A 24738-nucleotide genomic window follows, 5' to 3' on the forward strand; every position below is an offset into this window, starting at 1 on the left:
ATAATAAAAATAAATAAAAAAAACACCAGTGCAAATAAAGAAGCAATTACGTGAAAGGTCTAAAAAATTTGCACCAGCCGGGAATCGAACCCGGGTCTGTACCGTGGCAGGGTACTATTCTACCACTAGACCACTGGTGCTTTTTTGTTAGTCTGTCTTACGTTTTGATTCTTATTTCTTCTGTCATAAGGATATCATTTGTTCTTTGCGCCTTGTAGAAGTAACAGACATTTAACGGTTTCAGTTTGTCTTTACGTTTTGAATAAATAAAGACAAAAGGTGTTAATCCTGATTAAAAATATTATTTGTCTAATAGGGTTTCATCAATGATTAAGAAGGATTGGATGTCCAAGGAATTTAAATTGCAATTTGAACGGAATAAATATTCAGTATATCATTCCACAATTTGGACTTTGACTAAAGTAGTTAAGCCAAACACTTTACTGTGGCTCTATGTTGAACGGTTTTCTTGTCTTCTAGGCCAAGACAGAATTTAATCCCACATTTCTTCCTTTTGGGCCCTAAAGTCAGTTTTTATATTCGCAAACAAAAGATTCCTTTGTTTTTGTGGCAACAACTGCTGCCAAGCCGAGAGTCATTTGACTTTCCTTTCTTGTGGAGCCACCATTTCATGCACTTATCTTTGTAAGCAGACAGATTTTTAGACCTTTCTTGAATGACTTACTTGTCTTTGGATATTGAATTATTCAAAGCCTTCAACAATGTCAACAAATCCCATCATAATCATCACCGTCATCATCATGTAACGTGTATGGTGTATGTATTTTATTCATCTCTCAAGGAGCTATATTGTATACAGAGTTCATGAATTAGTCAACTGTATAAAAAATAAAAAAATATAGACAAATGCCTAAACATTAGTCTAACTATGTGCAATTAATCAGCAGTATACAATTAGGAAAAATGTAACAAATGTACTAAAATGTATGATCTAACACTTGGCTTCGAAATGCCATAAAATTCCGGATTGGTCGGTTTAGGCGGATTGGATTTGGTTTTAGATATCCAAATGCCGTTCTTTGTATTTATTCTTGTTGAATGCATTCGATTTCTGTTGGCCTTATGGTCCTTGGATGCTCAGGAGTATTTGAAGCAGTGGAGTAATCCCACCTTGGAGAATGCCATTCTTCTGCGTAATTAGCAAAAGTTGGAGCTCTGGTTGGGATATTAAGCTCTCTGCTGTAGAAGAATCTTGCTATTCTAACTGTCTTGTTCCAAAGAGTTTCTTCACTTGGACTTGGGCTTGCATTGCCTTGGTGTGCTTCTTGCTGCTGAAACCTCCTCCCCCAGACAGCAAGAGATAGTAGAAAACAAAAGCTGGAAGTAACACCAGATATCACATAGAGGCCTGTAAAACTGTTGAGGCTCAAGCTTTCTGGTCCATTGGAAGTTACATTGTTTGGACACTCATTCTTGGGGGTCAACCAGTCATTTTGAAGTTTCTTCAGCTCTCCATTCTCCAATAGCTCTAGAATTGCCTTGGTGAAATCCCTGGCTATTGGAGAGCCTCTTTGGAATATCTGCAAGGAGACACATAAAAACAATTTTATTAGTTTCACTTTCAGAGATGGTTCCTTCTATCACAAGAAATATTTGGTCACTACTCACAAAGCTCAAGCCTCCAAATCTGTAGGTAGGCGCCGTGGACGTATATCCCTCACAGTACTCGTTCATGAACACTTGGGCATATGGGAGTTCAAGAAAGGCAGCAGATATGGTTTTGCTTTTGAATTTTTTCGTGTAGTTGTATTCGCTGCTTACTTTGACGATGTTCTCTATTTTGAACCCAAGAACAGTCTGCAGGTAGTCCATGACAAACGAGTCCCCATCGCAACCAATTTTCGAGTTGGTTCTCTTCAGAATTTCGATATCTGTCACATTTGGTTTGAGCCGTTGGATGGTAAGCATGGAAGACAGATTAGCAGTGTAGCTTGAGGTTAGGATCAATACAACAAAGAGCCACACCACAACAACCAGTCGAGTTAAGTTGCTGTAAATTTTCTCTCCTGCAAAATAAAATGAAACCAAACCAAGGTTTATAATTTTGAACCGAGCCTTTTAGATTATCATTGGCTATCTAAGATGTATGGAAATTGGTACTCTACTTACTGTGAGAAAAGAACAGAGAGGAGAAGGTAAACCAGGTTGCTGTGCCAATCTGGTTCTTCAATGGGCCACCAAATTCTGGATTGGATGGGCGCTCCAGGAACCATACTACAAACATTGTGTAGATTAAAATGGCACCACTCACCACCCACATTTGCCATGTGAAAGGTTTCATGAACATCCATGTTGACTTCTCAGGTTTTGCTGGAACAATCATGGACAAACCAGACTCCATATATGGCTGAGTGAACTCCACTTTCTCCAGTCGGCCAGCTAGTACTGTTATATCGCCAACCGCAGCGTCATAAACCTTCCGTTGATACAAGCATATATACAAACGTTGTCATCAGAATCAAATCAAATAGAAATTAGTCAAGTCATCTTAATGAAAAAAGAAAAACAAATGAGGTTGCTACCTTGTTATGGACTCTTTCTACCAGATCATCATAGAGGCCATCAAAGGCTTCAAATTCATATGGCAAAGAATAATTCAATCTCTCTATCACCATATCGAAAATTGCAATGCAGAAACCGACATATTTCTTCTTATCTGAATTGTCCAGGGACGGATCAACCTTCACAAATTTGCTGAAGGATGTTTTACCAGGTACCCCAATTTTCATTGGCTTCGCAGCAGTAGGCATTGCCCAGCCTTTGGGGACATGCGTGAGGTTACCGGGCCAAATTACTCCACCAGCATCACCATCTCTGATCTTGCCTGTTTCTTCTAATGAGAAACCAACATCTGGTGTCCAAAAGTTGAGTTCTTTGAATGTCTTCCCATCCACAATATTTATGATCCTGAGTACCGGAGAGTACAATATCTCACCTGCTTCGAACCGCATTTTCCCACTTAAACCGGTATAATTGCTAAATAATGTATTTAACAACAGCTGAAGACTAGTAGAGTTATTACTAGTCATTCTTCCTATGGCCTGTGCAATGATTCTAATAGCATCGTATGCTCGAAGAGCGTAAATTCCTGGCTCGGGGTTGCCTTCTTCTGGATACTTTGTTTGGAATTGCTTCTGGAACGTGGCAAAAGAATTAGTATTTTTGGCATAGTAGGTCTTGATTCCCAGAGTGCCTTTCATGGTGGATGATATATCAGAGGTTTCATGAGGGTCAAGCAAACTAGTGATACTCTCTGTGATTATCCATGCTGATTCTTTTCCTACAAGTCCCATCTTCTCAGCCACTCTGAATAGATGAGCCACTGTTGGTAAAGATGACTGGAACACAACATATACCCGAGACTGCATGGTGGGAAGCTTCAACAGCTCTTCCAGCTCAACCCAATTCGGATTAGACAGAGACGAAACTCGTGGAAGAACCAAACGGTGCTCAATCTTTGAACCAACATCTTGAAGAACCTCAGATAAAAGAGCTAGCATCCCAACATCACCGCCATACCCATCATCTTCGTATATCACAACCACCCTTTTCCAATGGTAGGCAGAAACAATATCTGCAATGCATTTCATTTGAGCAGAACCGTCAGCTGCCATTCGTATCAAAAATGGCCAATGGCGTTGCATTAGTGGCGGGGTTATAGAGGGTGCTGCAAATGAGATCACTGGAATTTGAGCTTGGTTTCCCACAAGATCAGCTACCTGAGCTGCTTCCTGCCAAGTCTCCATGCCAACTATGGCTTCTACTTTTTTTTCCTTTATCAACTCTTCAGCTGCAGCAACAAATTCAGAACATAAAAAGAAAAACTTCATGAGTACTTTTATATATCATAGAGTTATAAATAGCATCATGGGTTTAGTTACCACTTACCAGCAGAAGCAGCAAGAAAGGGGTCTGTGCCGGAGTCTCGAAAATGAAGGATGAGCTTATGAGTCTTTGAACGGTTGTTGAAGGTTTCAGCTGCAATTTCCATGGCAGTTTTCTGTTCTTTCCCAATACGAGAATTACCGTTAATGATTGCTCCAACGTTGGTGATATTGCTACTGTTTTGAGCTCCAACTCCATACGAGAGAATGATTAGAAAGTAGATGATGAGCGCAGGAAACAAAAGCCAGAGCCTTTGGACAGTATTAGCTGTGGCAAGAGAAAGAGACATTGCGTTTTGATATTGTAGAACAAATGACACAATCTTAACCACACTTGTTTATATAAGAACACTGTTTTGATTTATTCAAGGATACGTATATGCTACGGAAATTTTGTGATTGTGTGTTAGAGAAAACACGCTATTTCCAGGCAATTCAGTGTGGACTTATTATCCTTGACTTGGTCTGGTATTAAGAAATACTGATATGGAGGCAGAGTTACCTGAGGCAATACCATATAAAAAAGTGACCTGGTCTTCTATGAAGCAAAATTTTACTTGGGGATTAAGAGAACCATAGTTTGTAAGTTTCTCTAAGCTACATGCATACACCACTATCCATTTTTTTTTACTATCACAAGAACACTTTCTTTTTTACCCAAAGTTAGGAAGGGAAGGAGGGTCTCCAACACACTACTATCAAGGTGCAATGATATAGTTCCAACTTGAGATTACGGGTCTACAAGTCAAGTCAATGCCCTTTTTCACTTGACTAGATCCGTTGACATCATATGAATCTCCTTTTTCTGCCTCTTAAATTGCCTAATGCGAACAATACAGTTGGATGTTGATGTACCTCTCTGATAGTCTTATTGTGTTCTGTAGCCCCCATTGCTGACCATTGTCTGTTTTCACTCCTCTCAAATTCCAAGTTAAACCCTTGAGAAAGAAAGTACAGTACTAGCATGGATGAATTTGCTAGGGTTGGGTAAAACTTTTACTTGGAAATATTTGAAATAACTGACCTTGCTATTTAAATTTTGCTTTTGGGTATGAAAGGTATATAAATCTTCAATAATCCGGGTCAAGTCTCTTACTTCAAACATTCGAAAAGGGGAGAACATGGATTCAAGTTACAAAAGTCAACTGTCATGGATGAAAGAAAAGACACGTCAGAGTTGCTCCTATCTAGAGGGAAGAGGAAAAGTAGTGATCCCAGCCAATATAGCAGTCGCAGAGACGTCAATAACTTTGGAGGCAACATCTCGGCTGCTATTTAAATATGCACAAAACTAAACTACTTAATTTGTACTTTGAAATTAAAAAAGCTTGTGTTCGACATTGGTAGGTTAACCCCTTGCCTTTTTGATACTCATTTGATCGTGACAATTTTCTTTATAGTTCTTCTTGTAAAGAAATTCATCAAATATCAATCAATCCTGTTGTTCCTTCATGTGAATTAATGGTATTATAATTAATCATATTGTTTGTTTATGCGAATTAATAATAGCATGTGCAGACGTGGATTATGTCAATTAATCAAGAAAATATGCTCCGCCTTTACATCCAAATTCGAATTCACTCCTGGTAATTTAAAATATAATTTTTGTTGTAAAATAAAATAATAGCACTTGACAGTGTTATCTTTAAAATTTAGTGAATTCCCCTAATAGCCCTACCAAAGGCAAAAATAACCAAACGGGTACACGACAGGTCCCGGGTGTTCGACTGCCCTGCGCGCCTAGCACTGGCAGCTGTGAAGCTCTAAAACCCAACAACGCAAGCAATCGCTGACGAAAATCAAGAAGAGCACTACAGCAAGAGCCACAACAATGTCGCAGTTCTGGAAACCAGGGGCCGAGAAGCCTCGCCTCGTCGACGACGAAGAGGGAGGCGTCCTTTTCTTCTCTTCCCCTTCTGGGTATGCAAATATTGAGAGGCAGAGGCAGAGGCTTCCCGTGTACAAGTACCGCACATCCATTCTCTATTTGGTGGAGACTCACGCCACTACTATCATAGTTGGCGAAACGGGCAGCGGAAAAACCACTCAAATTCCTCAGGTTCGCTTCTTTTGCTGTGTGCTTAAATGGGCCAGTTTTGTTTTGTGGGAATAAAAAGCCAAGAACTTGTTTCATACCTTTCAACAACCCAAATGAATTTTCAATCTTTCCTGTGGGTTTTGAAATCTAAATTTCTATGAAATTCATTGAAATTAGTTAATTGATTTGAGTTCAAAATGTTTATTTTGTCTGCTGAAAAATTGCAGTACCTCAAAGAAGCAGGTTGGGCTGATGGTGGGCGTGTAATAGCATGCACCCAGCCAAGAAGACTGGCTGTCCAGGTTATTCATTGATTTTATTTATGTGCCCATTTATTAAGTATTACTTGTATATTATGTTTCTTTAATTATATCAGTTAGCTATTCCAAACTTTACTAAAGTGTTCCAAGTCATCTGAACGTTGTGGTATGAGTGACGCATATACAAACCATGCTTGAAAATGTTCTCTTGATGATCGCTCATTGCTTGCGGATTGGAATTGAAAGTTGCACTGAACTCTCTTTATGTTTCTTGTTATGCGGCTTTTAGATCGTAAATGCTTTTTTCAAAATAGAATAAGAGATGTCCCCTAGCAGCTCTATCTAATAATATTGGTTCATTAGAAAGCGATTCCTCTCTCCTAAAGAAAAAGGAGAAGAACTTTTGGCCTCTTTATATGCTTATTGATTTGTACTTTTTAACCCAGCAGACATTGCAATAAAGATGAAAATTTTCTAGGAATATACAGAAATGGTAGTTTGTTTTTTGGTGAAATGTTATAGACTAATCTTGGTGGCCTACATTGATAGCTTATTCCTGTTCGTTTCATTTGAAAATACATTTTCTTTTTATAAATAAATGGCTGCACTGCTCTGCAGTCAGTTGCTTCAAGGGTGGCTGAAGAGATGGGGGTCAAGCTTGGAGAGGAAGTTGGCTATACTATACGATTCGAAGATGTTACAAATACAGTGAGACCCATTTATTCATCATTTTGAGATCTGAACTTTCTCTTATTTGATTATCTTTTACCTTCCATAAGGGCATATCTATCTGCAACTGCTGATATCTGCATTCACATAACATAGTATCATCTGGAAAATCCTAGATGATAAGAATGGATCTATGTATTCAATGTTATTTAATGTGTTCGTAGTTCCATGATATGAATGATGGTTTTCCTGTTCTGGCAGCACAGGGTGTAACTATGATAAAGTTTTTGACTGATGGTGTGTTACTCAGGGAAATGATGAATGATCCTCTTTTGACTAAATATAGGTACTACCTATGATTTCAGTAAATTTTTTGCTTCGAGCATTCTAGAATTGATCCTGTTTAAAACCACATGTTCCTTTTAAGTCGGTGTTTCTGCATACAATTAACTAGGATTTCTTTCTTGCTTTTTTCTGTTTTTAGAGGGGAAGAGGGGGGTGGGGGTGTTGTTGGTTTATTTTATGCATGAAAAGAATTGTTCTTATTACTATCTCTCTCTATTGACCTTCATTTCTTCTGCACTTTCTGTTCTTTTCCTCACAAATCTGTTGATGTGATTTCCAGTGTCATAATGATAGATGAGGCTCATGAAAGGTCTATCTCAACTGACATTTTATTGGGTCTCCTGAAAAAGGTATCAGCTTTACATCATATGATGATACTTTACAAAACAAAAAATAGTTTGGGTCTTTATTCTTGTCTTTTGGGGTTCGTATGATATATCTGTTGAATTCTACAATTCTAGATCCAACGACGCCGACCTGAGCTGCGTCTGATCATCTCATCCGCCACAATTCAAGCAAAATCAATGTCTGCTTTCTTTCAGACCAGGTATGTTTTTAGCATTTTATCAGTTTCTTTCTATTCTTTTGTTTTTTGGTTTACTAATATACTATTGCCATGCTTGTGATTACTTAGTTTTCCTTGAAAAGTTTTATTCAAGGCATGAGAGTTGCAATCTGTGCCCTGAAAAATTGGCAAACTTGTGTTTGTACTGTTCTTTTCAGTAATAATAATAAATGATAGATTGATTTATTGTAGGGCCAAAAAACATCTATACTTTAGAGAAATAGACAAAAAATGTATTTTTTGACCATGTCCACATTTGGCACTTTGAAAAAAGCATAAATTTTTACAAGGTTTTGGTTTCATTTGAGCCAGAGGATAAGATAAACAACTTCCACAGATTTCCACCATTACATTTGCCTCTGTATATCATGAGCATTTGTGTACTGCTGGTAATACCGTTATCTATGAAATATGAAGTGGAATGTTAATGTTGATATCTAATTTTGTTTTATTATAAACCAGCAAAAGGCGTCGCAGACCAGAAGGAGAGGAGCTTGGACCAAATATGGAGCCTGCTGTCCTATCAGTTGAGGTAAGTTCCCCTTAAAAAATGGTTCTCTTTCTCTCTCTCTCTCTCTCTCTCTCTCTCTCTCTCTCTCGTATCTTAGGAGAAACATTGAGGCATCAGTAAATCTTCTTGATTTTCAGGGTAGAGGGTTTAATGTACAAATTCATTATGTGGAGGAGCCTGTCCCGGACTATCTTCGGGCTGCTGTTTCAACAGTATTATTGATTCATGAGAAGGTAAAGGATATTTGGATGATGCTTGGTTTTCCTTGCACAACGAAGGACCAAACTTATGTCAGGTTTTCTATTATTGATAGAAAATCTGCATGTGTACATGCAGATATTTTCATTTCCACCAGTTATACAAAACCTTACTGATTTTGTTTTATAGGAACCAATGGGAGATATTCTGGTATTTCTTACTGGTCAAGATGATATTGATGCTGCTGTCCAGCTGATTACTGAAGAAGCTCAAAACCGTGGAAGAAAGTCATCAGGTGCAGAAGATGTTGCAGCTTTACCAATAGTAAAAGAAAATATTTATTTTAATAATCAAGTTCCAAACTATTGCAATTTGGAAGAGTATTATGCATTTGTTCATGCTATTGTTATGTGTGTGTATGTAGTGTGTTCTAGAACTTCTAGCATTGGGGGCTACAGAGTCCATAGATGATTTCACATAGCTAATCTGTTATTTTTTTCAGTTCAAGTACACAATGCTTCAAGAGTCACCTTAAATTGACTTGCATTATCTAGAATATAGCAGTTATTGTGTTGTTCTGTATTGAAGTGTTTTTTTTACAGGGGAATTTTAAAGATTCTTTTACATGTTATTTTTTATATGGTTATATCTTCATGTTTCAGGATTGATGGTTTTGCCCCTCTACTCTGGACTTCCACGTTCTGAGCAGGTTTGTTATGCTTTCTGTGTACCACTATTTTGGCCAGCTTCAGAATTTTCTTTCACGAGCTGATTTTGGACTCTATTTTCTGCTTTTTAGGAGTTGGTGTTCACTCCTACTCCTAGAGGGAAGAGGAAAGTTGTGATATCAACCAATATAGCAGAGACATCCATAACTTTGGAGGTAACCCTATGCTAGTAATATTCATAAGACTTGAGTTTGCACTTTGAAGCAATAAGGCACCACATCATCATCGAGCCATATTCCTTTGATTCGTACAGGGTGTTGTCTATGTTGTTGACAGTGGGTTCTCAAAGCAGCGTTTCTACAACCCGGTATATTCATTCTCTTTCTCTCACTCACAAACTCACTCAGTCACATACACATTTACACACACACACACACGCACAAACATTTATTAAACTGAGTATGTTCATTGCTTGGTTTAATGAGAATCTTTGACCTTGTGATTCTTGCTGATATTGGAGCCAAAAGTTTCTATCTAATAATATAATCTTAGTTTAGTGAATATCTGTCTTCTTATTTTGCGCACTCTGTATCTACTTTACATAGATAACAGATATTGAAAATCTGGTAGTTGCGCCAATATCCAAGGCATCTGCTCGACAAAGGACTGGTAGGGCTGGAAGAGTTCGGCCTGGGAAATGTTACAGGTCTGCAATTCTTTGTGGTTATTTACTTCACTTTTCTCTTCCCTGAATTTGTGGCATCTTTCTTGTGACAAAGATCTTCAGTTAGTGGTAAGGAATTCTACAGTCAGACCACCTTTATTACTGTTAGAAGATAATAAAAATTCACTTGTGTGAGTTAGGGACAAGTCATCAAACAAATGTACCTACAAGGTACATAGGCTGATAGAGATATACTTCCAATAAGAAGCCATTATGTAACAGAATAAGTTGTCATGAGACTTTTTATGATAGATACTTTATATACTAATGCCCATTGCTCTTCAAGCTAATTCTGAGTTCAAATAAGTTTACTTAATTCCCTTAAACTCCATGGCTGCGACCAGGCTATATACTGAAGAGTATTTTGCAAAGGAAATGTCTGCTGAGGGGATCCCAGAGATACAAAGGTCAAATCTTGTTCCCTGTGTGATTCAGGTATGATATTATATTGCAACGCAGTGCTTTCCATGGCTAATAGGCCTCCATCTGGAGCTCCCATTGTATGTCTCAAATATGGCATACTTCCGTCCCACTAGTTTCAGGAGTTACATGATAGCCACTATGAACATACTGTCAGACTGCCAGTATCAAATCAATCAAATTTTCCATGAGCATCTCATGCTTATCATAAGTAACATTGTAAATTCCTTAGCAACATAAGTCTGTTTATTTCCATGCAGGCTTTGTGATTCTTCGTGTGCAATAATTTGATGTTTAAAGCTGAGATATATTTTTCTGGTGTGTAGATGCTAATAATGTGTTCTTACTTTCTAGTTAAAAGCCTTGGGAATAGATAATATCTTGGGCTTTGATTGGCCAGCATCTCCATCTTCTGAGGCAATGATTCGAGCGCTTGAAGTGCTTTATTCACTTGGAGTCCTAGATGATGATGCCAAACTTACTTCACCGACTGGATTTCAAATTGCTGAGATTCCATTGGTATGTTGCGAATGAAATTTTTTTTATCATCGGTGTATTTCTGGCTTGTATCTATTCCCTAAAGTATTTATGTTTTCCTTATCTGCTACGAAATTAATTGGTTGCTTTGGGACTACAGTCCTTGTGGTTCTGCGCTAGATATTTAGTTTGTTGCTGTATTGGATTTGTATGTTAGAATCAGTGGAATGCAGCAGTACAGTTACATTTGTTTTCTATACAGTGCACTAATGTGTTTACTAGAGCTAGCCCCCCCTCCCAAAAACATTGTTTTCAAGTAATTGTGAAAATACTTTCCTATTGTGCTTTTTGTCTTTTGAAATTGTTTATGTTCTTTAACATTTTGTCGTGGTGTATAACTTAGAAGTTAGACTCATTTGTTGAAGTTTAATGATTTGTAGGATCCAATGATCTCAAAAATGATCTTAGCGTCAGGTCAACTGGGGTGTTCAGAAGAGATGATTACTATTGCTGCCACTCTCTCTATTCAAGTAAATCCTATTAATTCTCTTACTGTTAATAAATACTTGTATAATTTTCTCTCTCTCACTCTCCATTGGAAATCTTGGAATCTGAATATTAAAGAACTGTATGTATTTAGGTTGTATATTTAGTACAATAAGCCTTTTTTATATTTACAGAAAATATCTCAATTTCTAGAAGAAAAGAAACTCCTTGAATAGAAATCTTCCGTTGAGTAATTCACAATTAAAATGTTGGTCTTGCAGTCTATCTGGGTTTCTGGTTGGGGATCACAGAAGGAACTGGATGAAGCCAAGTTGAATTTTGCTGCTGCTGAGGTACCAAATTTGAATTTTCAATGGTATGCATATATCTTTCCCCTATCTTTCTAGGTTCACTAACCTAATGGGCTGTGCTCTTTGATTTTCTCGATTCCATGCAGGGTGACCATGTGAGTTTCTTAAATGTCTACAAAGGATTTCTTCAGTCTGGTAAATCTTCGCAGTGGTGTCATAAGAACTTTGTAAACTACCAAGCCATGGTGTGTATCAGTAATTAACTGGTTTGATCAATTTAACAGATGGTGTCTTTGCACCTTTTTGAGTGAGTTGATTGTTGTGCAGAAAAAGGTTCTGGAAATTAGAGAACAACTCAGAAGAACGGCTCAGAGAATAGGCATTGTCTTGAAATCTTGTGAAAGAGACACGGTGGTAAGTTTATGCATGCTGTATCAAATTTGTATCTCTGAGATATAAAATAATCTCCCACTTTTCTTCTTCTCTACCAATAATTATGACTTTTAAAAAATGGAGGAAAAGTTCTGAAGAATAAGAAGTTGATACATTTCACATATAGAATGTGCATTTTTTAGTGGCATTATGGGGAGTTGGGATCAAAATCAAATCTCACCTTCATTGAGGGATGGAGGAGGAGGGGGATGCATAGGATGAGAGGGGAACACATCCTAGTCTGTAGGTCTTGTGGGTCTCAAGTCTCCACGATTCGGACCATAACATTTTTGTATGTATGTAAACAAAATCAAAAGGCAAAAACAAAAAGAAAAAAGGTTTGTCTTACAATCCAAATGGCTGCAAGCTAGAACCTTTCTCAGAAAGCATAAAAATGCTTCCATCAGTTTTCTTTGGGATCTAAACATACTTTTCTAGAAACCTGGAGTTTTGTTAAATTATTGGGGTTGATAAAGCCCTTCTTTTCTCTTTTTTTTATTCTGAATGCTGCTACTCTTTAAATCTTGCAGGTAGTGAGGAAGGCAATTACTAATGGGTTTTTCGCTAATGCATGTCGTTTAGAAGTGAGTTTCGTAGTTACTTTTGTGTATTTCTAGTTACCAAATCTTTACTATTGGTGGGAATTGTTACCGAATCATTTATTGTTCATCTTCTCTCTTGTTATTAGAGAAACTTCATTCATTTATACTCCTAATGGTTTGTAGGCATCAAGTCACGATGGGAAGTACAAGACTATTAGAGGTTCTCAAGCAGTTTATATTCACCCATCATCTGTGTTATTCAGGTTAGTAAAGATTTCTTTTCTCAGGGACTGCTTACTGTTAATATTCGTCATTTGATTCCCGCCTCCCGCGTCCTTTTTTGTTGGTTTTATTAGAATGGATTTGTTTGAACTGAGTTGTAAACAATCGTAATCCGTGTTAATTCATTTTTCTCGCAGAGTTAATCCCAAGTGGGTATTATACCATTCTCTTGTCTCAACTGATAAGCAATACATGCGGAATGTGATTTCCATAGATCCTTCTTGGCTCACAGAGGCAGCTCCACATTTTTACCAACACCAGCGACTCAAGTCAATGGTTCACTAGCCCTGCCTTCAGCATTGCTTATAAGAACATATATGGAACAAAAGAGGAAAGCAATCACCGTGGCCTTGATAACTTGGTTCTCGACTTGTGAATATATTAATTATAATCTAACTATACAGAAGATGTTTTTTCTTCTTCTTCTGCCTAATGATTGTTATTAAAAATGGCTGGTTGCTTAATTCTTCAGTTTATTTGTCCTCTCCTCAACATAAAACGTGGTTATGTTCTTGTTAGTAAACTTTATCGAAAAACGTCGCTAGTATATGACCTAATTTATTCAAAAGTTTGTCTATTGATATCATCTTTTACGGGTTTCACCCATTTGAATCAAACCCGTTGACAAATGGATTAGGTTGAAGTGGAGTGATATATAACCCCCACTTGCATCGTCAGGGTCAGGGTTAGGTTCCATTCTTTCTTTTTTTAATTTTTGTTTTCAATATTGTACTTGTTATAACTATTATCTGGGGAAGAAAAATTTGCTTTCTTTTTACAACATGTCTCAATACGTTTTAATTTAAATATCTCAGTTGACAATGGTATAAAAAAATAACCACGGCCAAATGCTTCAGACCAAGTCAAACTCGGACTCTAGATAAGCACTAGTTGGCCCCAAGACTCTGGCTCACTGTTCTATTCCAATGGGGCTCCTGGTAAGGAGAGAATTTTCATGTCACGAATGAAATCCATGTTTCTCTCTATCTCATGCTCACGTGAGACTAATTACGTGACGAGTGATAAAGAGAAAGTTGCATTGCACTCACGGCAGGATCTCGGAGTAGATGAAATGATTCTACCCCTTGTCATGCATGGAATAGAAAGAAGAAGAGAGGGGAAAAAACCAGCAAGGTTTTGCTTCACTAACAAACAAACAACCCACCTGTACTGCAGCCCACGTTTGGATCTTCAAGCATTTTTCAGAAGAAAAAAATTTGTATTAAAAAGCCTCTGTTCTTTCAATAATTCAGATCCCAGATTATAATAAGATAATGAAAGAGAACTGTAAATGTTAGTATATACTGTACAGCTCATTGATGAATCTATACCTATACTGCCTCTATATCATATGTATTGAATCATGACATGTGGGCATGCTAGTCTTCTTCTCGGGGAGATGGTTGTTATGTTTCATCTTCAATCCAACTTAATGTCATCAATTTAAAATCTTTTAGTGCTTGCTTGATCACTTGCATTATTCAAAGTTCAGAGGCTGCTTGATTAGAAAATGTTACCAATGATTCGACGACTATTCGATGTGTCTTTGTCCAAGTATTTTTCATTATTTATATCCAAAACTATGCAATGGATTTGTGGAGCAAGTATAGAGGAATAGATTCAGTCAAATTAGTAATCCAAATAGGTAGGTAGCTTTGCTGCAAGTGCAACCTGCCTCGTTCTATTATATGACCAGCTTTTGTTCTTACTTTTTCAAAAATCTAGCACGGGGCTAAGCAGGGAAGGGATTGCTAATGTCACCACAACTTGCTTGATTTTATTCATTTTAAACCTCAACTTGCATGATCTTGTCCATTTAAACCTCAAAAAGCTCCAAGTCAATTGCTTCCCATTCTCATTTTTGCACCCACAAGCTAAGACTAAGAGTCTCTGGATATGTCAAGACCAGCTTTGCTTACCATTTTACTGATCCTCCAATTAGTCCATTTTGGAAGCAGCCGGTTTGTTAGAGATTCTGATCTTATATCCAATGGCGGCATAATAGACAACAGAATAAGCCAACCTTCAATCCTAGAAGTAGTGGATCTTCAAGCAGATACTGTGACTTGTGAACCAGTTTATGGCTTCTTGCCCTGTGCAACTTCAGTGTGGGGGCTGCTTTTCCTGATAATCGTGTACGAGGTCTTGCTGTCCCTTGCAGATCAGTATGTTTCTGCAGGGTCTGAACTCTTCTTTGAATTGTTTGGGACTGGTATCTTTGGTGCTAGTGCTTTCCACGTGCTTGGCATGATACCACAAGTAGGATTGGTACTTGGTAAGCTCCTTTCTATCTTCTTCTCAGGCCTCAGCATTTATGTATGTATGTATGTTTATAATTAGATATATGGTCCATGAGATTTTGGTCTAGTTCTTCTTCCTCTCTTCTGTTGCATTCATTATGCTATTGGTTGGTTGTATATGGACTTTTCATTCAATGTGGCCTACATTATTAAGCTATTGGTTGGTTGAAGAGCAGGTAGAAAGGAGAGAATTAAGAAACGTTAGCCATAATCTCCCTAGATTATTAGAAGTCATGTCTTTTTTTGGATTACACATGCAGATGGATGTGAGATGTCTTGTAAATTCCTTACAAAATTCACATTTTTTTCCCAGTAACTGGAGTGACAGGAAGTACAGAAACGGCAGAGGTAATGGCAGAAATGAGCATGGGCCTACTTGCAGGATCAGCAATCATGCTTCTGACACTAGTTTGGGGTTCTGTTGTTGCTTTTGGAAGCCATGACCTCTCGGTGTCTCAAACTTCATCAAATACAGAAAATAAGTAATCCTTCAGTTTAATTTACTTCTTCTCTTATCTTCATAAACACTGAACAACACACTCTCAGTGAGAGAGAGGTCTACAAATATGATAATTTAGATGTTTTAGTATGCATGCCCTTTCAGGTTATGGTGTAACAACTGATGTTGAAACCAAAGCTACTGCAAGAATCATGATGGTCTCATTGATCCCCTTTCTTGTTCTTCAAGTGGCAAAAATGCTCAGTTCTTCTTCGGGGATTCGAGTTGTGATATTAGTCTCTCTACTTATTGCATTTGCATTCCTTGTCATTTACTGCATCTATCAGGTAACAAAAAAAAGTTCAAGAAGAGCACAGAATCTGCTTCCCAAATGATTAGATACATGCAAGTAAAAATCCAATTTATTTTGTGTATGAAAAGAGGAAATAACAAGCTGCATATATAAGATTCAAAAGAAGACTTGAATATTTAAGCAAATCTGAGCTTTGTAGAAGTTGAAATATGAGAATCAAATGAGGATGTTTGTACTTCTTAACTGAAAAAAAGATAAACAACAATGCAGATCATGCAACCATGGATTCAGAAAAGAAGACTTGATTTTGTGATGCGTAAATATGCACACAAAAACTTACTACAAAGTCTTCTGACAGTTGGAGGCAACCCCAATGTATCCATTATACAAGGGTAAGTTCCAGGTTTCCATCTTTAGTCTGCCTGAATTGTTGAAATGTGCCATGATCTCATTATTTAGTCGTTTCCGGATTTTATTTGCAGGCTGTTTCATAGATTAGACCAGAATAATAACACATACATATCATCACATGAGCTGAGAGCATTGATCCTAGGAATACAAATAGAAGAAGTAGGTCTGGATGACGATGATTATGCAGCAAAAGTGATGGAGGAATTTGATATCTCTGGTGATTCTCAAATAGTTGAGACAGAGTTTGTCAATGGAATCTCAAAATGGATTAATCCAGCTAAGCCCTCTGCCAACGGTAACAGTCATGAACATAAATGGTTTTTTAGAAGAAATCCCAAGGTATAAACTCAGCCATATATGGTAGGGATATATTCCAATGCTAAAAGAAAACTACAGTCTCATCAAGATCATTAAATTTCAATTGCAGAATGAGAAAACTAAGGAAGACCAGAAGATGCCAGTGGCGAAGAAAAAGAAGGCTAAGGGTGCTGATAAATCTTGGACAAATCTCGTGAAGGCTGCTTATCTATTGATTCTAGGTACTGGCATTACAGTTTTGCTTGCAGTGCCCCTCATGAAAACTATGCAAGAATTCTCTACTGCTGCAAGCATCCCTTCATTCTTAACCTCGTACATTTTGATACCCTGGTCCACAAACTACAGACTAGCACTGAGATCAGTAACTTCTGCCAGAGAGAAGACAGATAATGCCATATCTTTAACACTTTCTGAGGTCTGTTTCTCTCATAAGCTAAAATCTATCTTCTTACTCAAGAAAGCCTTGATGATTGGTTTTTTTATGTAGCAATGACATGAGTTTATAATGTTTGATGAAATGTTGTCTGCAGATTTACAATGGAGTGTTCATGAACAACACCACGGGTTTGATCATCTTCTTGGCACTTGTTTACATACGAAATTTATCGTGGGAAGTCTCTGCAGAATGTTTAGTTGTCTTGATTATTTGCACAGTCATGGGACTTTCTACCAGCTTCAGCAGAAAATTCCCATTTTGGACAAGTATCATAGCCTACATTCTGTACCCTGTATCACTGCTGCTGGTTTATGTCCTCACTACCTTTTTTGGATGGTCTTAACTTAAGCCAGCAGTTTTGTTTTGTGGTTAATCCATTACCCCAATATTGATTTGCAAAGTCCAAGAACCAAGATGAAAGAGGGGTTATAATTTGCTGAAGTAGATGAAAACGGTGTATTTGAATCCCAGAAGGATGAAAATCTGCTTCTCACTATAAGCAATATCTGAATATTACAGGAGGATAAAACATGGAAGGTATTGAGATAGCTTTGACTGCAAATCAAATATTTAAACATAATTGTATCATTATAAGTTGAACTTTGTGATTGTGACACAATAGAACAGCTGTTAATGAATAAATTATTTGCTACAGCTGTTAATGAATAAATTGTTTGCTACAGCTGTTAATGAATAAATTATTTGCTACAGCTGTTAATGAATAAATTATTTGCTACAGCTGTTAATGAATAAATTATTTGCTACAGCTGTTAATGAATAAATTATTAGCAAATAATTTATAGTAAATATGGATAATAAAAATTAAGCAAACAACTGGTCCCGTAGCTCAGTTGGTTAGAGCGCTGGTCTTATGAGCCGGAGGTCGCGAGTTCGAGCCTCGCCGGGACCAGTTAATCTGAACTTTTATTTTTTTAATATTCTCTCCTCTTAATCAACGTAATCCCATGTTGTACGTGCATATAACTCAAGCTAAAATTTCATCGGACAAAAACTCACTGGGATCCCTTTCTAAACTATCCCTCCCTCCCCGCAACTCAAGCTCTTCTGGTTTTACTTCTGTCTCTCTCTTTAATTTCTCCACATCACCAAACACCTTCTTTATGTCACCTTCAAGGATCATTCAACTAAAATGGAAGATAATCCATGGATTTTGTAATAAATGATTTACACACAGAGAAAAGGTCAACAAGAGAAGTACAGAAACTCAGATTCCAAATTAATGACATGAACTAATTATTTCCTATATTTATATGCATTCAAGTTAACTCTTCCATTATAAAATCAGTCTATCATTTCAGGCAGTCCTAGTACTAGCCATTCAGCATTGTCTTGTCTCTAATTGAAGTGCGCCATGGCAGAAAGAATTAGCCCTTTCTTTCTCTGCCCACTCTCAACCTTGTTAATAGCAGCACCATGTGGTGGCTTGACCATTGAGCTCATCCATAGACATTCTCCACAGTCACCTTTCTACCAACCAAACCTCACCCACAAACAGAGAATCCAAACTCTTGCTTACCAGTCCATCACTCGAGCTCAATACATCAAAAACATGACAAAAAATCAAACATTTTCCTATACTCCTGAAACAAGTTCGTGTTCTCGTGAACACTATGCTAGGCCTCGCACTCTATAGAGTTAAAATCGGGCTGGCACCATCCCAACCTCCTCTCCACCATACAAATCTTACAACCTTGTTTTCGACACTGGCAGCGATCTCACTTGTCTTCAATGTGAATATTGTAGAAGGCACCACTGCTTTGCCGTGGAAGATGAACCATTCCATGTACTAGTTCAACTTCTTACAAGCTTCTGCGATGTAATGGACATCCTCTTTGCGATTGCATTGAAGGCTAGTGTGATTTTGAGAGAGGCTATATGCAGACCAGAGCTATGTGGCTGGCTTTCTTGCATCTGAAACTTTCAGTTTCGATAGAAGTACTTAGTCTCTTGAAGGCTTGGTATTTGGTTGCACCATTGACAGCAAAGAGGTACGTACATGACTTGTTGGTAAAGTTTGCTGTCCAAAAAAAATTGAAACTTAAAATAAGCCTATGTGAGACTAGTGATCACCACTTGTTAGCTTAATATATATTGTTGGGCTCATTTTGTGACACTAATATTTTGGGTAATAATTATCTAGCATGTTATAATATTGGAATTTTTTTGTACGTTACATGGTTCTTCACTTAATCGTAGATAAATTGTAATTCCTCTTTCATACTTATTACGTAGGGTCTCGATCTATTTAGGGTAAACCTACACACTTGGTCACTTTGGTACTATATTGAATATTTCATCCTAAAAGTTGAAGCTATTAGTTATACAATATGGGGATTAATTTTGTATTCTTTGATTTCAGGTGTCCTTTGCTGCATGGGTCTTGGATTTGGTCCCAAAACGTTTGTTAACCGAATAGACTCTCAAGGTCAAAGCAATGGTCGTTTCTGGTACTGCCTCAGACGAGAAAGAACAATGGGGGCCACCAGTTCATTCATTCGATTTGGTGCAGATATAGAGCAAAGGCCCTACCTAAGCGTGACAGAATTAAGGAGAAACAACAACATGGTACTCTACTACATAAACTTAATAGGAATAAGTGTCAATGGCTACAGGCTCAACATACCAGAGCAAGAATTTGAAAATTCAAAAAGATGGATGCGGAGGCAGCATAATTGACTCTGGTGCTGCATTTAGTCACCTTAGAAGGGCAGCACATGACAGTTTATTCAGAGCTTTAGAAGCCGTCTTTGCAGGATATATATGGGGGCACAGTGAAAAGGGTGCCGAGTGGGGATGTACCTTTTGAGCTTTGCAATGAGTTGTTGAAGCAAGAAGCCTTTCAAGGCTTCCCAGTGATCACATTCCATCTCCAAAACAATGCTGACATTATCTTGGATGCTGAATCTGCTTTTCTTATTAGACAAGTCAATGGCTTTCTTAATAAATTTCAAATGTGATGTTAAAGAAATATATATATATATATATATATATATGATTTTGGAATAAATGATTTATTCATCCAGATAAAATAGAGATCATGTTTTAAATAGTGGAATTGCTGTTAAGGCACAATGATGATTCCGTGTATTGATATGCTTACATGCATTATTGCATTATTGCACGTATAATTCTTTTAATCATTTGGAGATATTTGTTTTTTGCCCTTTTGGAGTAAAACTTACATTTGGAATTCATTCAACCCACATCTGGACTGACTTTACAATATAATCACCAAATTACCAACACTTTTAAGAGGTGAAAAACATGTGTAATTATGCGTTGGATAGGTTTGAAGTCTTGTGCAAGGGGATAACACTTTTTTGTTATCCCGGTCAATCACACTATCTCACTCGTGATAACTTTTTCACTTGACATAACATGAGTGGTTAGGAATAGTTAAACAGTGATATTCCTATTTCATATAATTTTTTTTTGCTTGTAGATGGATTTGATTAATTAAAGTACATAATTTTTAATTAAAAAGGTAAGTTGTTTTTCTAACTTACAAAGTTATTGAAGCAAGACAGAGGATTTGATTGAATATGTAGAAATCTTCAAAAACAAGATTCAGATAAATAGAAAGGCCACGCATCTGCATCAGACAGTGATATTGATTTGTTCTGCTATCGCTGTAGCCTGCTTTTGTTGATTTCTCAAAATGACAAAAACCCAACCACCAAATGACCACCACCTCAACCACACGTACACAAACACGTTAACCTTTCATGAGTTGTATTAGCGTTGGTTGAGCCTATGATTAAGGAGAGAGAACTAAAAAAACCAAAAAGAAAGATTTCTATATGATATTATATGACAAAATAATTATAAATTCCACAAATGTATATTTTTTATTTTTTATTTGGTGAGAAAAGGGCTGGTGATGAGGGGCCATGGCAATCTACACCACACCCACCTTTTATTCTCTCCCACCTTCTCAGGGGCTTTGCTTCTTCCTTACTGCTTCTATTACAATTGCCACAACCTTTTTCCATCAAAATCTTGAGTACCCATTTCCTAAAACGAGTGTCTTCTGGGACTTTTTCAAGCAGCTTCTCTGGTATGTGAGTCTTACCCAGATGCTGTTTTATTTGGTTTTGCATTGTTTGCCTTCCTTTGGGAGTTGGCAAGTGGGATTTGGGGATACCCATTTGTGCATTTGGGAGACGTGGGTGGAATCTGGTTGCTAAATATATAAGGAATTTACAGAAAGCATATTGGTATGGAAGTCAGTTTACAATGTTTGTGACAAATTCTTTGAAAGATTTTATCTTGCATTTGACTTCAATTGGTTTTCTTTGGTCAACAGTTTAGTTTACTTTGATTCGTATCTGTTTGTTAACTGTTGGATTGATTTTCAAGGAAAGAGAAAATAAAAGTACCATTTTTGCATGCTTAAAGTTAATTCATTGTTAGTTGCTTAATGCTGATGGTGATCATATTTAACTCTCAGGGTTATGTTAAATTGGAGACAGACTCTCACTATCAGGTATGGGTTCTGGATATTGGTTTAAGGCATTAATCGGCTTAAAGAAATCCAAGGATGGCAGTTCAAAACGATTGAAGGTATAGAGCCTTCAAATTGTTATACATGGTTTAGCTTTTGTTAAGGAAAATGCAATTTGAAACTTAAATTTTACTCTAATTATCATTATTCGTTATTTTTAATAAAAAATTGAAATGTTGTTCTTGGGCACGTCCATCTTACATATCACTCAGCAAGTCCATGAAGGTTTAGGTTTCTAATTTATGCTATAACTATCTTGCAATTATTGCTTATCTAACACATACTTGAAGGTATTACATTCTCTGTTGCTGTCACAATACACACGATTTATATTACCATTTTGCATCATGAATAAAAACTTTTTAAACTAATCCTAGTCATATAAGTGAATGCATGGTTTATGATTTAGTGGTATGGTTGCTACTAGGAATTTATATGTAATATCTCAAAATTGATGTTGGTATGTAATTGTGATTTCTCACCCGTCATTACATTTTTCTGACAGGGACCTTCAGTTAATGGAAAATCAAATTCCATAAAATTGAAAAAGTCTAGTTTTGCAAATGGTAAAAATCTTGGATTGCCAGATGAGGAAATAGCTGCAATTCGAATTCAGACTGCTTTCCGTGCATATGTGGTATGTTTAATTACAGGTTATGTAATTAAAAAAGTCAACACTGGTTATGTTTGTTCCCAGATGATCCTTTGGAATTTTGTTTTTATGTCTCTAGTTTGGCTCTGCTTATTTGGTGAACAGTTTCTAGTTTCTTGTTTCATCAGTAATGAGGATTTGGTAATTTTGTTGAATTATGTAGCGGTTTGGTCCTTTCTTGCTTCAGATGAAAATTCAAACTTATCTGAAGGCATTTATGCTTGAAGGAGCACTTTTTGTTATGCTGGATTTTGTTTTCCTAAGACTTTCTCTCACCCATTGTAGGCTAGAAAAGCTTTACGCCGCTTGAAAGGGATTGTTCGATTGCAAATACTGACCCAAGCTTATCCTGTTACAAAGCAAGCCACAACTACATTGAGCTATCTTCATTCATGGAGCAGAATACAGGATGAGATTAGAGCTCGTCGACTCTATATGGTAACAGAAGGACGGATCAAACAGAAGAAATTAGAGAATCAACATAAACTTGAGGCAAAGCTTCATGACATAGAGGTGAGACCACCAGCTCCCACATCTAAGAACATGTCAGATTTAAAATGTACAATAAGATTCTGCAAGTTTCTTCATTAATCGTGGTGCACTTGTGCACAGAATCATCACCTCATAATCAGCCTCAAGCCCTCATGATCACACTCACACAGCATTTGCACAACATTATTTTTCATTGTTAAAAGTCTATTATCATTTAATTACTTAGTTGCCTTAAGGTTATTTCAGTCTAGTCCATCTATTTGTAAAGTTGATTGCTTAATAACTGACTTTTTTTTATGAAATGCATCAGATAGTACAAAATACAAGATGACAAGCTTTTGGCATTTGTGCTTTGTTATTCCAAATCTCTGCATATGTTGCCTGAGATCTGTTATGTGGTTTTCTCTTAAAGATCATATGCATGAGAACAACCATATGAGGGGTGTTTTTGATACCTTGTTGTCCTTAGATAAATTCACTTTATGACTGCTTTTTGAACTCAATTAACGCTTCTGAGTAATTGTCTCAATGGATGACAGGCGGAATGGTGTGGTGGATCTGAAACAATGGATGAAATTCTTGCAAGGATATATCAAAGAGAAGAAGCAGCAGTTAAGCGTGAGCGGGCTATGGCATATGCCTTTTCTCATCAGGTATACTGTTTTCTTGTACGCACTTTATCCTTTGGGTTGACCCCAGAATCAATTGAGAATGAAAACACATTTCCATGATTTGTAGTGGAGGGCCAACTGTAGTCAGAGCCAAGGATTGGGTAATTATGAACTTGGCAAAGCTAATTGGGGTTGGAGCTGGAAAGAACGATGGATTGCTGCTCGTCCATGGGAAAGCCGTGTGCAGTCACCTAGCCCAAAGAAAGTACCGAGTAAGCAAGCTAGCAAGGTTGGTAAAAGCACAAATTCACCAACGCCAAAAACTCCAGTTTCAGTCAAGCTCCCTTCATCAAATGGTAAGGGAACTACAAGGGCTCGGAGATTGTCTTACACAGCGGATGAAGTAAAACCGGTTGCACGTGCAGAGGGCATTAAAACTGAAGAGAGGAACACTCAGAAATAAACATTGACTTGCTGGTTCTGGGCCAACGGTAGAGACTAAATAAGAATGTCTTCTGTATGTTATGAGTTCAAACTGCAGAAATTTGAGGGAGGATCCATTTTTTAATATAGGCGGTCATTTCTGATTCTTGTACATGGAGTGGTGTGGAAGTTATATGCTTGGGCGTGCAGTAAAGGATTATCGAACAGGACCTGGATTTGGGACTGACCAGAGCATCCTTCTATGATGTTTTTCTCCCTATTCTTCATTTTGATGTATATTGTTAAAGAGGGAAAATATTATATTTATGGTGTACATAGACAATCTATTTGTTGATGGGGTGATTATACTGTGCTTTTGCGCATTGTAATTAGTAATTACTAAGGTTGTTCTTCACATTTTCCACCATCAGGCTGAAGTGATTTATGCTGCTGCAAGTGTTGATCTTTGAATTACTTTGTGTTACATCATTATTCAATTGATTGACTATTGAATTCAGTATCATATATGATTTAGCTTTTTCTTCAGTCAACCAGATTTTTTTGAAGAGTAAAATTCGAAGAAAAAAAAGATGAGCATCGAGGCCACAAGAACGATCATTAAATCAAAGTCTTAGCTTTTAGGTGCTCTGCACAAACGAGATAGGTTCAAAAGGGTAGCTGTATGCATGTGTTCATTAAACTCTTCGTCCTTCACCTACAAAAGAGGATGAACTTAATAATGCTTGCCTAGTTGACATGACATGACTATCTCTATCCACTAAGAAAATGGAAAACACAATTGTTAAAAGAGGCTTTTCATGGTCTTATAATTGCAACTTTAATCTCCTGTTTTTGCAGGACTAGGTTGCTGACTTTTTGCCTTGTTGGCACCTAAAACACATGAGATGTTTTCTCACCAGCATTATGATATGGGATCGAATAGTTTTGACAAAGACACAAAACAGGAAAATTTAGTAGCAGATGG

At 37.2% G+C, this 24738-nt stretch overlaps 4 protein-coding genes and 2 non-coding genes across 9 annotated transcripts; 4 read left to right on the forward strand and 2 right to left on the reverse strand.

Annotated features, from left to right (window-relative positions):
• Positions 1 to 69: 69 nt before the first annotated feature.
• Positions 70 to 140, reverse strand: TRNAG-GCC (transfer RNA glycine (anticodon GCC)). Its single transcript has one exon. It is a non-coding gene; the product is annotated as a tRNA-Gly (tRNA).
• Positions 141 to 822: 682 nt separating this feature from the next.
• Positions 823 to 4219, reverse strand: LOC103324853 (glutamate receptor 2.7-like). Its single transcript, XM_008226967.3, has 5 exons — positions 3910 to 4219; positions 2544 to 3811; positions 2131 to 2437; positions 1630 to 2027; positions 823 to 1541 (listed from the first exon to the last, which is right to left on the reverse strand). Exons 1-5 carry the CDS (start codon positions 4193 to 4195, stop codon positions 1047 to 1049), a joined length of 2754 nt encoding a protein of 917 aa, XP_008225189.2. The 5' UTR covers positions 4196 to 4219; the 3' UTR covers positions 823 to 1046.
• Positions 4220 to 5595: 1376 nt separating this feature from the next.
• Positions 5596 to 13401, forward strand: LOC103324854 (RNA helicase family protein). Of its 2 annotated transcripts, none has more exons than XM_008226968.3 (22): positions 5596 to 5964; positions 6171 to 6245; positions 6822 to 6911; positions 7139 to 7218; positions 7498 to 7567; positions 7679 to 7764; positions 8245 to 8314; positions 8431 to 8526; positions 8681 to 8786; positions 9154 to 9200; positions 9291 to 9374; positions 9473 to 9526; positions 9765 to 9865; positions 10228 to 10318; positions 10658 to 10822; positions 11221 to 11310; positions 11548 to 11619; positions 11724 to 11822; positions 11905 to 11991; positions 12540 to 12593; positions 12735 to 12814; positions 12971 to 13401. In XM_008226968.3, the coding sequence occupies exons 1-22, from the start codon at positions 5737 to 5739 to the stop codon at positions 13116 to 13118; spliced, it is 2073 nt and encodes a 690-aa protein (XP_008225190.1). In that variant the 5' UTR covers positions 5596 to 5736; the 3' UTR covers positions 13119 to 13401. The 2 variants fall into 2 exon arrangements, with proteins under 2 accessions (XP_008225190.1, XP_088904171.1); XM_089048045.1 differs by having other exon boundaries at positions 5648 to 5964; positions 7134 to 7218.
• Positions 13402 to 14172: 771 nt separating this feature from the next.
• Positions 14173 to 17732, forward strand: LOC103324855 (sodium/calcium exchanger NCL1-like). Its single transcript, XM_008226969.2, has 7 exons — positions 14173 to 15108; positions 15447 to 15615; positions 15721 to 15919; positions 16156 to 16277; positions 16368 to 16635; positions 16724 to 17029; positions 17145 to 17732. The coding sequence occupies exons 1-7, from the start codon at positions 14730 to 14732 to the stop codon at positions 17391 to 17393; spliced, it is 1692 nt and encodes a 563-aa protein (XP_008225191.2). The 5' UTR covers positions 14173 to 14729; the 3' UTR covers positions 17394 to 17732.
• Positions 17733 to 17886: 154 nt separating this feature from the next.
• Positions 17887 to 17960, forward strand: TRNAI-UAU (transfer RNA isoleucine (anticodon UAU)). The gene has a single exon. It is a non-coding gene; the product is annotated as a tRNA-Ile (tRNA).
• Positions 17961 to 20986: 3026 nt separating this feature from the next.
• Positions 20987 to 24224, forward strand: IQD9 (IQ-domain 9). Of its 3 annotated transcripts, none has more exons than XM_008226970.2 (6): positions 20987 to 21128; positions 21522 to 21634; positions 22081 to 22212; positions 22513 to 22740; positions 23259 to 23372; positions 23458 to 24224. In XM_008226970.2, the coding sequence occupies exons 2-6, from the start codon at positions 21560 to 21562 to the stop codon at positions 23791 to 23793; spliced, it is 885 nt and encodes a 294-aa protein (XP_008225192.1). In that variant the 5' UTR covers positions 20987 to 21128; positions 21522 to 21559; the 3' UTR covers positions 23794 to 24224. The 3 variants fall into 3 exon arrangements, with proteins under 3 accessions (XP_008225192.1, XP_088904667.1, XP_008225193.1); XM_089048541.1 differs by having other exon boundaries at positions 21021 to 21132; XM_008226971.3 differs by having other exon boundaries at positions 21119 to 21288.
• The last annotated feature ends 514 nt before the right edge of the window (positions 24225 to 24738 follow it).

The sequence above is a fragment of the Prunus mume genome, linkage group LG3, assembly GCF_029339155.1.
Source record: "Prunus mume cultivar Tortuosa linkage group LG3, ASM2933915v1, whole genome shotgun sequence".
In the NCBI taxonomy this organism is placed as follows: domain Eukaryota; kingdom Viridiplantae; phylum Streptophyta; class Magnoliopsida; order Rosales; family Rosaceae; genus Prunus; species Prunus mume.

Excerpts from the sequence above, each read along its gene's own strand:
- LOC103324853 (XM_008226967.3), bottom strand. The coding sequence starts at position 4,195 with ATGTCTCTTTCTCTTGCCACAGCTAATACTGTCCAAAGGCTCTGGCTT. Across the intron at positions 2,028-2,130 it reads CTCTCTGTTCTTTTCTCACA|GAGAGAAAATTTACAGCAAC; the intron begins GTAAGTAGAGTA and ends TTTATTTTGCAG. Across the intron at positions 1,542-1,629 it reads GATTTGGAGGCTTGAGCTTT|ATATTCCAAAGAGGCTCTCC; the intron begins GTGAGTAGTGAC and ends GTCTCCTTGCAG.
- LOC103324854 (XM_008226968.3), top strand. The coding sequence starts at position 5,737 with ATGTCGCAGTTCTGGAAACCAGGGGCCGAGAAGCCTCGCCTCGTCGAC. Across the intron at positions 5,965-6,170 it reads AAACCACTCAAATTCCTCAG|TACCTCAAAGAAGCAGGTTG; the intron begins GTTCGCTTCTTT and ends GAAAAATTGCAG. Across the intron at positions 9,866-10,227 it reads CGGCCTGGGAAATGTTACAG|GCTATATACTGAAGAGTATT; the intron begins GTCTGCAATTCT and ends GGCTGCGACCAG.
- LOC103324855 (XM_008226969.2), top strand. The coding sequence starts at position 14,730 with ATGTCAAGACCAGCTTTGCTTACCATTTTACTGATCCTCCAATTAGTC. Across the intron at positions 16,636-16,723 it reads TTTTTAGAAGAAATCCCAAG|AATGAGAAAACTAAGGAAGA; the intron begins GTATAAACTCAG and ends TTTCAATTGCAG. Across the intron at positions 17,030-17,144 it reads TATCTTTAACACTTTCTGAG|ATTTACAATGGAGTGTTCAT; the intron begins GTCTGTTTCTCT and ends TGTTGTCTGCAG.
- IQD9 (XM_008226970.2), top strand. The coding sequence starts at position 21,560 with ATGGGTTCTGGATATTGGTTTAAGGCATTAATCGGCTTAAAGAAATCC. Across the intron at positions 22,213-22,512 it reads CTGCTTTCCGTGCATATGTG|GCTAGAAAAGCTTTACGCCG; the intron begins GTATGTTTAATT and ends CACCCATTGTAG. Across the intron at positions 23,373-23,457 it reads CATATGCCTTTTCTCATCAG|TGGAGGGCCAACTGTAGTCA; the intron begins GTATACTGTTTT and ends CATGATTTGTAG.